General features: G+C 42.5%; 1 protein-coding gene across 3 annotated transcripts; it reads right to left on the reverse strand.

Annotated features, from left to right (window-relative positions):
* Positions 1–1,537: 1,537 nt before the first annotated feature.
* On the reverse strand, positions 1,538–13,898 carry GTSE1 (G2 and S-phase expressed 1). Of its 3 annotated transcripts, none has more exons than XM_075428391.1 (12): positions 13,802–13,898; positions 12,763–12,846; positions 11,970–12,033; positions 11,274–11,889; positions 9,894–10,064; positions 8,395–8,539; positions 6,673–7,050; positions 6,406–6,478; positions 5,775–6,023; positions 4,389–4,569; positions 3,116–3,256; positions 1,538–2,107 (listed from the first exon to the last, which is right to left on the reverse strand). In XM_075428391.1, exons 1-12 carry the CDS (start codon positions 13,896–13,898, stop codon positions 2,024–2,026), a joined length of 2,283 nt encoding a protein of 760 aa, XP_075284506.1. In that variant the 3' UTR covers positions 1,538–2,023. The 3 variants fall into 3 exon arrangements, with proteins under 3 accessions (XP_075284506.1, XP_075284508.1, XP_075284507.1); XM_075428393.1 differs by having other exon boundaries at positions 12,805–12,846; positions 13,802–13,854; XM_075428392.1 differs by having other exon boundaries at positions 3,122–3,256; positions 13,802–13,854.
* Positions 13,899–16,296: the final 2,398 nt, after the last annotated feature.

Raw genomic sequence — 16,296 nt, forward strand, 5'->3', positions numbered from 1 at the left:
CCTGCCCTTCCGGCCGCCCAGCCCGGCCCGGCGCCCGACCGCGCTCGGGGGAAACGCGCGGCAGCCCGGGGGTTCCGGGCGCGGGGCGTCCCACAGAGGCGCGCAGCCGGCCGGGTGCCTGCCGTCGGGCCGCGCGTTGGGGCGGTGCGGCTGGCTGCCCCGAGTTCCTGGGCTGTCAGGGCCGTGCCGAGAGCCCGGACCGAGAGCGGCTGCCTGCGGCAACACGGCTTCACACAACGACTTGCGCAACGCTTGGCGCACCCGCCAGCCCTCCAAGCGTAGGGCATAAAGCCATTTACCTCTTTTAAAAAAGGAATCACAAATACAGCACTTAAGAAAAAAGTTTATGATTTTTTTTTTAATATCTCCATTTTAATTTAGAAATATGCAGCCAAATTCATTTCTTCCCCTGCTTAGTGACCAGTTGAGGACCTGGTTTGAGCATTGCTTTCAACGGCACAGCACCAACTCAAAGTCTTTGTAAATGCTTCAGCTGAAGAAGCCATCTTGCTTTTAGAATCATTAAGGCTGGAAAAGACCTCTAAGATCATCAAGTCCAACCGTCAGCCCAACACCACCATGCCTGCTAAACCATGTCCTGAAGTGCCACATCTACACATGTTTTGAACACCTCCAGGGATGGGGACTCCACCACTGCTCTGGGCAGTCTGTTCCAATGTCTGATCACTCTTTCAGTATTTTTCCTAATCTCCAATCTAAATCTCCCCTGATACAGCTTGAGGCCATTGCCTCTAGTCCTATCACCAGTTAGTTGGGAGAAGAGACCAACACCCACCTCACTACATCCTCCTTTCAGGTAGTTGTAGAGAGGAGTAAGGTCCCCCCCTCAGCCTCCTCCAGACTAAACAGCCCCAGTTCCCTCAGTTGCTCCTCAATAGGACTTGTTCTCTAGACCACTCACCAGCCTCATTTCCCTTCTCTGGACACACTCCAGCCCCTCAATGTCCTGCTTGTAGTGAGTGGGCCCAAAACTGAACACAGTACTCCAGGTGCAGCCTCATCAGGGCCAAGTACAGGGGTACAATCACCTCCCTACTCCTGCTGGCCACACTACTCCCACTTTTCACAGAAGGAACACAGGAACAAGCAAAGAAAGTATACAAACTCCCCATTTTTATGGTTCACATTTGGCAGGAGGCAGGTAGCATGGTTGTTTCCTCTGACTCAGAAGAATGTTCACAATCTGGCCCAAGGCCTTCATTCCCAACAGTCTGACACTGCAGCAACCACAGAACAGGCAGCTGTGCTGAGAAGCAGGCAAGTGCATTGCAAGTTGCATGCATTTTCATTTCCATTCACCTCCTTGTATTTAAAATATCTGTGTATTATCCAAGTGTGGTAAATTCAGGTAAGAACACATTTTTCTATTATTTGACAGCGAGAAAGTTCAAGTCTAACCTTCAAATGTCAAGACTAAACCATCTGGCAGGAACAAGGTGTTGCTTTCTTCTTTGAGTCACACAAATGCAGCTGTTGCTGTTAGTGTATTCTGCTAGCATTCAACAGTAAAACATTTATTTCCAAACTTGCTACACTTTTGTATGAAAAACCACTCAAGCCCACCAGCTTTACCTACATCTTAACATTTATTAGTGAAACACTAAAATAGTGTAACCAAACCCTGTAGTAAAAGGTTGCTATTTTGTACAACAGTTTGGTAAACAACTCATTTATTTTAACTTAAATCTTCATTGCACATAGGGGATAAGGAATCAAAGAACAATTGATAGGCAATAAAAAGAAACAGGCTTCCAGTACAGACAATATCCCTTTTTGCCTTAGAACCACACAGTTTAAATACTTCCACTGCAGCACATCCATGAACAGAACCATTAATCAGACTCGGTTTAACTACATCAAGACTGTTAGAATTCTATTGTATTAATACAGTTCATCAGATAACCTGTAGCCATCTTCAAAAAAAAAACCAACCGTGTACAAGTGAAGAGTAACACCTAAACACTTTAAAGGTCACAGATGCCAGAAATTCTTCATTTCGAGTTCAGAACTTGAGTAGAGGGGAATCCAGATTTTCTTTGTTTACATCAGGACTCAGAGTGATAAGAGGTGAACTCAAATCAATTAGCTGAAAGAAAAACAGTAAAATCTAGTATTGTAGTCAGCTGTTGTACATAACCACCAGCAGCGATAATCTTCATTAATGCAGTCTTCTCAAGTACTTTTTATTGTTTAGGATTCCTATTAGTATCTGGAAGACTGATACAAGCACCACACTCAAGCTTTTAGTTTCAGGTCTTTAAACATCTAGCTCATTGTTAGAAAAGCACAAGCTTCTCACAAGGTGGTTATTACCCATATTCACCTTAAAACCCTACAAAGCTTTTCTGAGCTTCACTAGTACACATGTTGAAGTGACACTGTCATCCAGGCAGGGCAGAGCACTTCCAAACTCCTCTGAACATGCCCCTAGAAGTCAGACTTCTGTGATCCTCTTTTGAGATACTTTGAAGGACCTAATGTTAAATTGATCCCAACTACATCTAATGTCATCAAAGGCTACATCCCCATAGTTACTACCATTCATCTGACAGTATCTAACAGCATCTACACCTTCAAGCCACTAGTGTACAAAACACTTGCTCAGAAATGCCTGTCAAATTTAGAGTAGATTCTAGCATACATCTTTCAACTAAGGAGGGGATTAGGAAAGGAGTTAAACAGGAGACAGCCTTGCTTTTTTGCTGAAAATGAGCTGCTGCTGCCACCAAGAACTGAAAATTTGCAAGAAAAGGAAAACAAGAGTCCACATAGCTACTCTGCTGAAGACAGCATTCACTTCCTGCTTCAGAAGAGTTTAATTCTTTAACTGCTTTAAGCATTAAGTTCTTTCTCCATCCTCCTGCTTTTCCTATCTGCAGATTTGTCACTAAGCTCTAGTTTAGAGCACATTGATTTTAAACATTATGTTCTCTTTACTTAAGAGCACCTCAGTATGTAATATCATATTGAGTATATTAAGCTAATGCTGAAAAATTCTTACAATGTTGTGGAGCTGCTCTGCAGGCAAGTATATGCAGCCAGCTGACATTTTTGTGCTAGTAAATTTGCACCAGCAGACTTGAATGTAACTTACCTTTACCTGCTCTGAGAATATAGGCTTTAGAGGAGTAATCTTATTTACTTCAGGAGTATTGGAAAGGTCAATCAGAGGTCTGCTTGCACATTCCAAAGCATGTGGCAGAGATGTGTCAACTCCAATATCTACCAGTAAGGCCTTAAAAAAAGAGATAGTTCAGGTTTTCCCCCTCTGCTCTCCATGTTTCCTTTGTAAACATTAAGGCAGACAATTTAGCTAACACAGCTGTAAGAATCACAGGACAGGCTTAGTTTATAGGTTGGGTATTTTTCATGCAGGATTGTTTGCACACCATGTAAAAACCTCAGCTCTCATTCTGCCAGTGGCTACCATCACAAATAGGGAAAATGCAGCAAGACAAAAGAGCTCCTTGGGGCATAAAATAGTTCTTCATTTAAAAGCAGAATCAAGTCAAATTTAAAACAGAAGAGTAATAACTCTTAACATTTAAATGAATTTACTAAAATTATTGGGCAATGTAATTTAGCCATATCAACTATTCTGTAGAGCTGCAAACTAGTTGCCTGTTTTCCCAATTAACTACTCCATACAAGTGCTAAGCAATTCCGTAAGATACCTTGTGTCATCAAGTAAGCTAACAAGGGAAATACTGATGCAGTAACATCAAGTAATTAATCTACAGATTATTCTACACCTGAGTATTTGTAAATCAACAGCCACTTTGACAGGTTGATATTTCAGAACTACCAATTCAGTCCTTTCTCCATGCTTGTGGAGTGCCAGCTTTCAACACAAAGCCAGCAGATTCTTGGGAGAGGAGAAAAGTGCTCACTGGACTAAGTACACAACAGTTCACCAAGTTTACTGCTACATAGCTTTGGGGTTTAATCCTCACTCATTGGATGCAGATTTGCATGTTGTCAGGTGACTGAATTTAGCTACAGCAGTGCATGGTTTTATTTTTTATTTTTTCAAAAGGGCTTTATGGCTGCAATAGGAACTGCCCTGCGACACTGCTTTTCTAATCAAATCCACAAAGATTTCACAGCACTTATCCTGAAGTGGATATTTAATACGAAATCTGCAAGTATTTGACCACTAAGCTTTGAAATGTGAACAAATGTAGCAGAAACACAGAACAGATGTTCACTGCTAGAAATAGGCACCAGAGGGTGCATATGCTTAGAGTGAATCCACTGCAACTTCACATGTACTGAAGTGGTTTTCCTAATTATGACTCATCTTGAAACAATTGATTTTCAAGCAGGTTACTTAATAGTTCTGTAAAAAATGTACTGTTATTTCTTACCTCAGTTTGTTTCTCTTCAACCAGCTGATTTTGTACTTCAGCTTCTTTTAATTCATTTTCTACTGCTTCTGCAGCAGTTTTTTCTGGTGAGAAGTTAAGTGCAAGAGGGAGCACAGGTGGAGGAGATACATCATCTTCTGAAGACGACATCTGTGTCTTACTGTCTTTTGTCTGTTTAGAACTAGGGAAAAGAGCATTGGCAACAATTGAGTTCTTCAATCAGCATGAACTACTATAGACAGACAAGCCAATGCCCTAACCTAATTTTCTCCTTTTTTACCCAAAGTTTTAATAACCAAAAGGCTTCCCATATTTTCACCCAAAAGTATGCTAATTACCTGCAAAATACAAGATATTCCATGCTACAATAAATGTATAGCCTAGCCATGCATAAAAAGAGCTTGAGGATGATGAAGAATTTAATCTTAAATTGACATACACATGCAGCCTAAACTTCACACATGGGATTTTGATTCTTTATACTTTGAAAACAGCTAGCAAACAAGTACTGACATTGCCTATCACTCAGCAACCCACTTCAGTCCCTGCTAAGAGGAAGTACCAGCACCGGCTGGAGGACCACAGGTTGTAATCTGATTAGTATGATAAGTCATTGTAAGGAGAGTAATTGTTTCCTTGAGAGAAAATACTACTTTGGACATTTAGCTTAAGTAGCATGACACACAGGAAGAGTTTTCTAGCCATTAATCACTCCTACTTTAATACTGTTCATCTCCAACCATGAAGCAAGTCTGCATACATATATATGGCACTTCTGAGATGTTGGGTTGATAATATGAAGGCAACATCATTTTCAGAGAAAACCTGATTAACAACAGTGTAGGATTCACCCATTCAATTATTTCAAATGTAACACAGGTAAACCTGCTCAGAAACTAAATCTCAGTCTACCAAACCTGCTCAGTCAACCAAATCCTTGGCTTTTTGACTGATGTTTTAACAACATATAATTTTACAGAAGTATTGGCAATAGTATAAAGCAAAGTTCAGAACAGTGTGTATTTTAACCAGCTACTTCTCTTCAGAAGAAAACAGCAAAATAATGCCAACACCAAATCTGTTTTCAGTCAGAACATCAGATACAAGTCTTAAGTTGTCCGCTAAAGAAATACAAATAACTTCCTATTAGAGATTATAATTTTTTAACATTAGATATTGACTCCCCTCAGTAAGGCTTACAGTATTTTACTAGTCTCAAGATACAAATCTTTATCAGGCCTATACAGCATCTTTGCTCAAATGCTTTATCTAACATTTAGCAGAGGTTGCTGAAACCTGAAGTTCATCGTTAAGATTCATTTAGAGGCAGTTTGCCTACAATACTCATTTCACACATATATATATATATGGAGGTTTCTGTCTTACCCAGCTGTAAGAGTCTTCTTGGTAGAAAAGCTGGAACTTTGGCGGACATATGCAGCACATGGAGAAAATGCCATTCTTGGCACAGTTTTAGGAGTCACTGCTGGAAATCCTGAGATATGATGAACAGGTGTGGGCAAGCCAGACCGTTTCAGACTGGCAGGAGTCATGGACACAGACCTCCCGGGAAAACAAGAATTCTGACAGATCCCATCTTCTGAGGCTTTCACAGGAGTGCTGACTGCCATGGCACTAAAAAAGGAACATGCATTAGCCAAGAGCCTCCATAATCAGTTTTATTCAAACTACTCTACCAAACAGAAATCAGTCTCCCTTTGGTCAGTAAGTGAGCGGTAATCATCATAAAGTTGATAATCACAGCATAGTAAGGGCTTTACTTCATAAGAATTCTTTTATGAATGACTCTAGTCTATTTAGCAATGCAAAGAAAATCCTCCTCTTCTGAAAGGAGTTTTTTTTGTTCGTGGGTTTTTTAATCAGCTCCAGTGGGCATTAACATAGCTAACCTGGGGGTCTCGAGAAACCAGACAATGAAGTTCGAATTTGCAACACCCAACCATGTTGCATTCTAAGAAGTATGCCTCAGTACATTCAATTTTCAGTTAAACCCTACCTTGCATGCGTGCCACAAAATGTTAATCCAAGAGACGGTGTTACTTTTGGTGCTGATGTGGTTGATCGTGTATCTAAAGAGAAAAGTTTTGTTAATTGCTATCCACATTCATATTTATCTTTTTTAGTAACAGCTACCTTTCAGTTAAGATACTAATTGCTTCTAAGAGGTGGACAGAAATGTCACATAACAAACAAAAAGCATTCAAGGTAACATCTGCTTTTAATAGCCAAGCTAGAAGACAGGTCATACAAAGTATGTGCTTACCTCCAGTCTTCACTGGAACCTTAGTTTCACTTGGAAGAACAGACAAAACGCTAGCTGCGGGCTTTGGACACAGGCTTCCTTTTGTTGCACTTCCATCTTTATTCTGCTGACATAGCTTCTGCAGATTGGGAACAGAGCCCAGCCTCTGAATTCCACTGCCTGCAGCCTCAGACGATGTTGCAGAAGCTGAAGATTGAGTCAAGCTGACAGCACTAGATATTCTGGGAGTACTAGCTGATCTTCCTTCCTTCCTGGATTTGTCGGTATTGGCAGCCTGGAGAGATGACAGTCTGGTAGGTCTGACAAGGACCAGTCTGTTTGTACTAGATGAAAGCTTAGAGCCACTCACACTAGCTTTTGAAGACATGCTTGATTTTCCTGAAATAGAAAGTTGAGTTATACTTCTGAGTAATTGCTTGTTGCTAAGTTATTAACTAAGTAGAACAATTATGCTCACAGAGGAAAGAAAAACAGCAGTTTACAGCAGTTATTTATGTTCAAACAACTCAAGTTTAAGAACATATACAACTACTGAAAACTTACTCCGTGAATTCTCCAGCAATTTTGTCCATTTCAGAAAGTCTCCTCACCAAATTCCTGAATTACTGTAATCAAGTCAAAGAATATTCTTCAAGGAATGCCAAAACGGCCTGCAGATTCAAGTTACTTTTTCAACATTTTCTCCCAGCATAGTTGGCTCTGTTCCCTTAAGCAGGCATTCGAGAAGGTAAGTAGTTCAAGTTACTGATTCACACCACGGGCTGAACTGCAAGTGCTTTTCTCAGTTTTCTGTATGGTTCTTAATTTTAGTCTGTAGGTTAATTTCATTAATAGGATGAATCTTGACTAGACACTTCTATCATATAAAATAATTCTTATTTTTTAAGATTATTATTTAAAAATCTTAACTTTTACTGATATATTATCCATGCAGAAACAAAGCGCAAAATAAAAATTTGCAGTAGCTTGGTATCTTGATAGATCTACAAGAACTGTGGTGCTTGGTCCTGTGCAGCCTGCTGTAGGTGACCCTGCTTCGGCGGGGGGGTTGGACTAGATGACCCACAGAGGTCCCTTCCAACCCCTACTATTCTGTGATTCTGCTTACAGCTGTCAGTATTTTTAGGAGACTTATTTTCCTGATCCTTTGAGGCTTCCCGAAAGGGTCAAATTGATGTCTTCCCTGTAGTATAAACCTCTTTGTTGTACTCTGTTATCTCCCCAGAGGTTTTTTTCCCATTTGCTTGAGTAAAGCTCATCCTTTTACTAGGCTTACAGTAACTCAGGACTAGACCTTCAACCTTCCTTCCATATTTCAGTTGTTTTGGCATTGGGTGTTTTGTGTTTTTTTTTTTTTATTTTTATTCAAGTTAAACAAGCCTACAGCTTTCAGAAGCTTACATATTTGACAATAATAGAGAAGATAATGTACAAAAGTAACAGGTTTCCAGCGGCATTGCTTACTTTCTAGCTGTGTCAGACCCTCACGTGTAGGCATCAGGCCTACACAAATCTAGTTTTTACAACTAATAGAAGTCTAACATTTATCTTCAGTCCACAGAGATTTATTGGGCTAGTGTACAAAATTTTATTCTCCATTCAAAACATTTCTTACTGCTTGTATGTACTGACACCATTAAAACACATCCAACGCACAGTCCAAGACATGCTTAGCTACTTCAAAATCAATTTGCAGCACAAGTCTATAGTAAGAGTGATTACCATTTTTTCCTGTGGGAGAAATGGGTAAACTTGAATTCAGACTTGAGTTCATGCTGGAAACTGATGACAAAGATGATGAAGTAGTCTTTCTTGTGAGACCACTGGGAACACCAGGAAGTTTCAGATGTGTTTTCTTTAAGCCAGGCTGAATCAGGGAAAGCAAAAAAAAAAACACAACACATTTAACACATTTTGCTGTGCTTTTTCTTGGTATTATAGCTTTTTATTTCTGAATTTTAGAGAAGATCCTTCCTGAAATGACAGTTTAAAAAGTGAATTTTCATAGAAATAGTTATATCTGGGTTATTATACAGAAGTGGAACATCAAGTCTAGGAGGTAGACTGTTATTTTTATTCCTGCCACAAACCTGAGTATGGACTTAAAGTGATTGAAGAATAAAAGGAGTAACCCCAGGCACCAGTATACGCTGGGCACCAACCAGCTGGAAAGCAGCTTTGCAGAATAGGCCCTTGGGAGTGCTGGTGGACAAGCTTAATGAGCCAGCAACGTGCCCTTGCAACAAAGTATCCTGGGCTGTGCCAGGAGTGTTGCCAGCAGGTATAGGGAGGCAACCCCTCCCCTCCGCTCACCACTGGAGAAGCCACACATGAAGACCTGTGTACAGTTCCAGGCTCCCCAGTGGGAGAGTAATTTGGAGCTACTGGAAAGAGTCCAGCAAAGGGCCACTAAGATGATTAAGGGACTGAAGCATCTCCCATCTGAGGAAAGGTGTAGAGAGCTGGGACTGTTCAGCCCAGAGAAGAGAAGGCTCAAGGTGAATCTCATCAATACATACAAATATCTGAAAGTCTCCATTGGTGCCCAGGGACAGGACCAGAGGCAACGGGCACAGACCGAAACATGGGAGGTTCCCTCTGAGCATCAGGAAACACCTTTCCACTATGAAAGTCACCGGACACTGGCACAGGTTGCCCAGAGAGACTGAGTCCCCATCCGTAGAGATATTCAAAAGCTGTCTGGACATGGTCCTGGGCAACTGGCTCTAGGTGGCCCAGCTTGAGCAGGGGGTTGGACCAGATGAGCTGCAGAGGTCCCTCCCAACCTCAACCATCCTGTGATTCAGTTAAGTGGCATGCAGCATGGAAGTAGGTGTCTAACACTTCAGAACAACTCCTGACAGCTATAGGTATTCTACCTTCATTAATTTATGGCAACCTTGTCATATGGTATAGTTAAACAACACACAAAAAACTTTTGTTTCTTACAGAAAATTGCTCATCACTTACCTGCAGCTAGTGCTTTGAAAGCAAAGGTAATGCTTGTTAATCCACACATTTATAATTGTTCTTAAGTATGTTCATTGTGTTATAGACTTAGAACACACATTCAAGAACGGCAATTACAGAACAGAGACTACTTCTCCTTAAAACCATTAGACACAACAACATAGCTTTAAATTAGAAGGTAAACTATATTCAGCTTCTTTTTATTAGAACATCACAAAAATTGTTTTTATATTAAGAATGCTTGCCATTACCTTACTTGGTGCAGGAAGGGCTTTTTTGTCTTGCACTGAGGAACTGCCACTGGACGAAGACTCAAAGACATCTGAAGCAGCACTAGATTTATCAGAAATCAGATCTTCATATGATCCCATGCTGTTCAAGTCTCTTTTTGCAGAAATACTAGTGCATTTTCCTAGTTTGGGCTGCAAATTTCAATGCAACATTTTAAAAGCTACTAGTGTTTCTAGAAACCACCATAAAGCTTTTTACACAAATTGATTTTGTTAAGAAACCAAGCCAACAGTCAATGAAGAAGCTTTTGAACCCAGTCAAGTCCTTAGTCTTTAGACTAACAGAAAGTTAGTCTAGCGAGTGTATTTGTTAGGTACTAGAACATGCTTGAACTCAGATACTGGGCATCAACCTAAGAACAGTTCTGCAAAAACAATTCATCAGCACAAATTTCATATAACCATGTTCACCTACATACTGTAACAGCTGCTCCTTACAACTACGAGCTCTCAATTTAATTCACATTCTTCTGCTTTACTCTAGCTTTCCAAAAGATGAGACTTTACAATAGTAGACTGCATCATCCAAACCATTTAGACAGTGGGGTACAATCTGGCTAGTTAAAGCATTAAGACTGTCCGTTTTCTTATAGCGCCCACAATCAAGAAGAGACTTACACCACAAAGGAATCAAAGGGTCCCCTATTTTCTATAGGTGATGGTTCCCAACAAGCCAATATCACATTCTCAGTAAAATCTGCAGTACATACTGAAGCCTAAGCCATAAGGTGTAGAGCAATAAAATCCAGAAGATAGAATATCTGGAGACTGAGATTTGTGCACACAAGGTCACTAACACAACTGTTTCCTTGCTGTCCTAGAGTACATTTTCAGTTGCTGACATAACCACATCCTAAACGTAGCACCATTAATCAGTGCTTTTCATGACTGAGAAGTTGTGGACAGAACTAGAGCGGATAGATTTTCCTGTCCTATTGAAATAATTGTGGGGTGTCGCCCTCCCCCCCACCTTCATTGACAAGGCATAACAGTAAACAAAGTATTTTTTGCACATTAAGTCACTAAGAACAGTGCAGTAATTTTATCAGCAACAAACCAGCATTTAGAGAAGCGAGGAATAATGGTATTCACAAAACCAGAATACAATGAAAAAGAAATTTGCCTGCAGATGCTCTACATTGTCATAATAAATGAACTAGTTGGCTACCATACTATAGTATCTGGCCTGATTTTTCTTTTTTATACATAATGTTTCCTGCCTAAGGATCTTATGAGACAGAGAAACATCGGAAGATAAAAGCTTATAGACAGTTTAAACATTTCTAGAACACACAAAGGCCATGTTTAAAGAAAACTTTGTGGCCCAGAAGCTGTCTTTACCTTTTCAGTAGTCACCAAATTGCTTTTTCCAAGAGTAGATAAAGGTTTTGCCATTGGCAGTTTGCCAGTTGCCTTTGTATTTCTTTCCTTAGTTTTCAGTTCTTGTATCAGAGGTGAACTGGCAATTTTTGTAGGAGATACCTGAATTTTAACAGGGCTTCTGTTCAGAGGAGTATTAAGAGCATCTGTTTTGTCATCTGACAGAAGTTTATCTGATTCCTTCTGAAAACAAGGTGGCAGCTGGCATGCTGGGCTATCCCACACACTGTACGTCTCCCTCTTAACAGCCCTGGGACTCTTCTCTATATTTTGGTTTCTCAGTATTTTCAGTTTTGACTTTGAGTCCTCCACAAATTTTTCTGTAATCTTGTTTTCCCGTTCTTCTGATTGGCTTATTTTAGTCTGTTCATTCTTGCTTCCAGTCTCTATCTGCAGTGCTAACAAATGAGCTTCTTTGAAAATTTCCACAAATTTCTCTCCTGTAAGTGGGCTCCACATAAGTTTATCATCAGAAGGCACATTCTTTTTTTCAGCACATCTTTTTGCTTCAATATTGACAGCAATACATTTTTCTTTGTGTCCCAAAGATCCCACAAAAACTTCATCTTCATTTCCACTATAAAGAAAAATAAGTCAGCCCAGCACCTTACGTGTGTCCATTTTAAAGGTGTATTTACACGTGGATCCTTCACTTACCTTGCTGGAGAGAGTGAAAGGTCAAAATCAAACACTTCATCAGTCAGAAGAGGAAAGTCTGAAACTATAACAAGGATTTTGTCACAGTGTGGATTTGCAATAAAAATGACTGCATTACGCTTTGACAATTTGGTGAAGTTGATGTCAGATGGCAAAGAGAGTTTTAGCCACCAATTTTAAATAATGAAAATAATAAAAACATGGTTTAGGTCAAAGAAGTTGAAGGTACAGCTGAATATAATCATAATTGTGATACATACCCAAATATCGCAAAAGATCTCAATGTTAATTTCTAAGCATCCATAATAAGAACATGGCATCTGACTGTGGGAAAGGGCATCAGCTGTCTCCAATCAAGAAAAGTGAGAATATATAATCTAGAGCTATATGACAATGCAGTCATCCTATCAGTCAGTTCTTTTCCAGTTCAGACCACCACAGGACAGTAACAGGAGCCAGGTAGAAAGATTAGTCTTTCTGTTAGAAAATATATACACTAAATATTAACTGAATCTGCAGCAGACATATAAGGAAAAGGGAGGAGCTCAGTTTAGATATACATAGAAAAGAGGTCGATGACAATCATGTCATTGCTACACATGCTCTAGCACCTATGCTCCACAAGCTCTTGGGGAGGCTTGTAAGTCTGAGACTGGCAACTGCAGCCCATGCAAGGAACCAAGTACACAGAACAAGTTATAAAGCAGATACAGGAATCTACTGATCTGAAAGGTCTTAACTTTTAATAAGAGATACCCCAAGTAAAGAATACCCCAGCGCATTCTCCACCTACCACTGCTCATGTAAATATCCAGTTTTTCTTCAGTCACGCTACCTGAGCAATGTGCTGCCATTTCTTTTCCTTCCTCCATAGTGTCTGGAAAATACAGAATTAGCTATGCAGCAGGTTTAAAGAAACAACAAGAAGGTCACAGAATTTTAATGATACTGCCAAATTAGCAAGGAGGTAAATACTCCCTTTGAACACTCTTGTATGTTATGTTTAGGGACAGCCACACAAACATAGCTTTACGGGACGTCACACAACTCACCACCCTCTCTGGAAACATGCTATCGAATTATCTGACTCTACATATATGTAAAGCATTGCAACCTGCATAAAAAGCCTTCAGACACAGCACTAATGCCTAGGATTTCTGAAGGTCCTTAACACAAGCTCTGCGTTCAGCAGCTACGCCCGCTGTATGGACACAGCCGCAGTGGGCAGCAGGGCTAGGGAGACACAGCATGCGGCCACCCCACAGCCTTAAAAAAAGCTTTTTACAGCACTAATTGGAGACTGGTGTAACCGAGACTGGGCACATCTCTGCTCCACAGAGGAAACGTGTGCCGTGCTTCAGGCAGCGCCTTCCACTCCTGTGCAGAAATCCACCAAATAACGATCTTCCCAGGAGCAACGGCAGACTCGTCCCGACCCTAACGCACCCCGGTCGGGCTCTGCCAAGGCGTTCGTTGGCCGGGAGAGCCTCAGCGCGAGCCCCTCGCGCTGGGCGGCCGGACCCAAGGGACCTCACGGGGCTGCTCCCTCACGGGGCCCACAGGGGCCGAGGGGCTCCCCACCCACTCCCCGGGGCAGGAGAAGCGGCCCGACGGGCGCGGAGTGGCTCACAAGCCACAGGGAGCCCCGCGAGGGGCGAGGAGCCACCCGGGCCGCCCTCCCACCGCCCCACCTCAGGCGACATCGCGCAGGCCCCTTCCTCAGGCCCCCTGCAGCCGGGCCTCGGGGGAAGGCCTCGGACACCACACCGCAACGCCGGGGAAGCGGCCGGGGCCGCCGAGGGCTCCTTCCCGCCCGCCGCCGCTCCGCTCACCTCCACGGGGCCGCCGAGCACCAAGCAGCACAGCGCTGCCGCCCGCACACGTTTGAAATGGCGCCCCGCTCACGTGACGCGCCCGACGCGCTCTCATTGGCAGGTTCGAACTATACACGTCCCTCCCCCGCTCCAAGGCATTCTGGGGCTTGTAGTCGGTCCGCGCTCCCCAACAGCGGTCGGTGGCAGGGCCGCGCCCGCCGCCGGGCATCAGCTGTCGGCCGTGGGCAGCTTCTCGCTGCGGGGTCGGGCTTGCAGTGGTGGCGGCGTCGGAAGGGAAAGGCGTCTGGAGCGCCCGGGTATCGCTGAAGGCCGCGGCGTCGGGGCCCTGCCGGGTGCGGGGCCTGGGGGTGACCCCGGGCAGAGCTGCGGTGGAGCCTGCGGGCGGGCTCCTTTTGCTTCCTCCACACGCTTGTCCTGGTGACTTCACTGCACGAGAAGGGACCAAAAAGACCTGTTCCTGAGCTGACATAAGGAACAGCAAGGCTCCGGGATGTCCATCACAGCTGCGGCCGATCAATGCGGGCTGACAGACTAGTTTAAAAAGTAGGTACGTGTCAGTGAGAAACACCAGGAGAACAGCACTCTTCCACGTCCCTTCTGATGTTTGATGCTGTGCAGTGCTTAGGGTTTTCCCCTAACGCAGCCTCAGAAATTGCAGTTCAGTGATGATCCTCATAGGAGGATGAGGAAGAACTTCTTCACTCTGAGGGTGACGGAGCACTGGAACAGGCTGCCCAGAGAGGTTGTGGAGTCTCCTTCTCTGGGGATATTCAAGACCCGCCTGGACAAGGTCCTCTGCAGCCTGCTGTAGGTGACCCTGCTTCAGCAGGGGGGTTGGACTAGATGACCCACAGAGGTCTCTTCCAACCCCTACCATTCTGTGATTCTGTGATGTGTTCTGAGTGTTCCAGGATGACTAACTAAATCACCAGCCTGGAATTTGGCAGCCGAATAAAAATGGTTAATCATGACCTGCAGGTTTTCATACAGAGAAAATATTTTGTAACCCTTTCTCTACTTGGCCACTTACGCGGGTATCTTCCGTGGAGCCTTGCAAGCAGCATGTATGCACCTGGAGTATATAGCAAGTATCCCGTGTGTTGGCTAATATGCACAGTAAATGGCTGGGACAAACAGGCTACTAGGCTGAGTATTAACATGCTCACCTTGCACCTCTCCCCCCTGCCCATCACCCCGGGAGTCCCTCCTGGCTGGCAGTGGTCAGTCAGGTGGGGAAGTGTCAAGGCCTTGTGGCTCCTAAAACAGGCCAGCCCTCATTATTACAGTTTCTGCCTTCTAGCTTTTTACCTCAAGATTTGATACCTGTTCTCTCTGGTGTTTTTCTCGTGAGTTCTTGAATTACTATTACTGATGTAACTATTTCAGTTCTACATTTTTACTGTTCTCTTGCATTGCTTTAGCTTATAGAATATCTCACTAATAGTGTAGTCGGTTGAAACCAGCATTAAACAAGTATGCATAGAAGGTCAGTCAGGCCTAATTATTTAGCTAAAATATGTACTCTAGTGCTAATGGAAGGCCAAGACGTTGGCAAGAGTGGTTGATACAGGAATGTCTAATCAGGAACTACTGTCCTTGGGAACAAAGTATATCTTGGAAAAATATGTAAGCTAATTAAGATGTTTCTGAACAATTTGGAACTGTCAGCAGAAGAATGATAAAGAGCGCCTTTAAAAAAACTATCCTCATTATAATACAAAAACCCACAGCCCTTGAGCTCAACACCCTGGCCCAAGCAGAGACCCTTACTCTTTACTTGTGTAAGTATGCTATGTGATTGTAACCAGCTGTGCTAGCTTTGTGGCGTTACCACCTAGCACCCTTCTCTGCGCAGACATGAAATAAACTGGTACCTTTGCTCTGTGTGCATACTGCATGTTGCACACCGGGTAACGAACTCCGTTTGTGAGACAACAGTAGCTGAACAGCAATTTTTTTTCACTAAGTTGAACAAGGGTCCACTGCTGTATTAGCAAAACTGGGCCTTGCACATTATAAAGGATAATTTTCCCCAAAGAAATTTACAATAGAAGAGTAAAACTTGGGAGATCTCAAGAGTGTAATATATGACCAAAAATCAACAGTCTCACACTTCTGAGGTGAGGCTTGCACATACCTCCTTTTGCTTAGTTCAGTCAAAAAGTGAAAGCATCAGTAAGAAACAGAAAACCAAGATGGGACTAATGCAGAAAAGGGTAAATACTACACATCTTAGGACTGAAGTAGAAAAAATGTGTAAAGAAAGCTAAAAACAGACAGGAAAAACTCAGTGTACAACTTTTATTGTGGCATCTCTGTATATGTTATTTAAGAAAACAGAATCCAAAAGTTGTAACAGCCTGTATTCTCAGAATCAAGTCTGAAAAAGCTAGAAGTGATTCAAGTCAGTAATTCTTTACTGATGTCCAAATTTCTTCCTCCAACTCTTTGTAATATTTTTGGTTTTCTGTATTTAATACATTATTAATAAT

Source organism: Opisthocomus hoazin, chromosome 8 (genome assembly GCF_030867145.1).
Source record: "Opisthocomus hoazin isolate bOpiHoa1 chromosome 8, bOpiHoa1.hap1, whole genome shotgun sequence".
NCBI lineage: Eukaryota > Metazoa > Chordata > Aves > Opisthocomiformes > Opisthocomidae > Opisthocomus > Opisthocomus hoazin.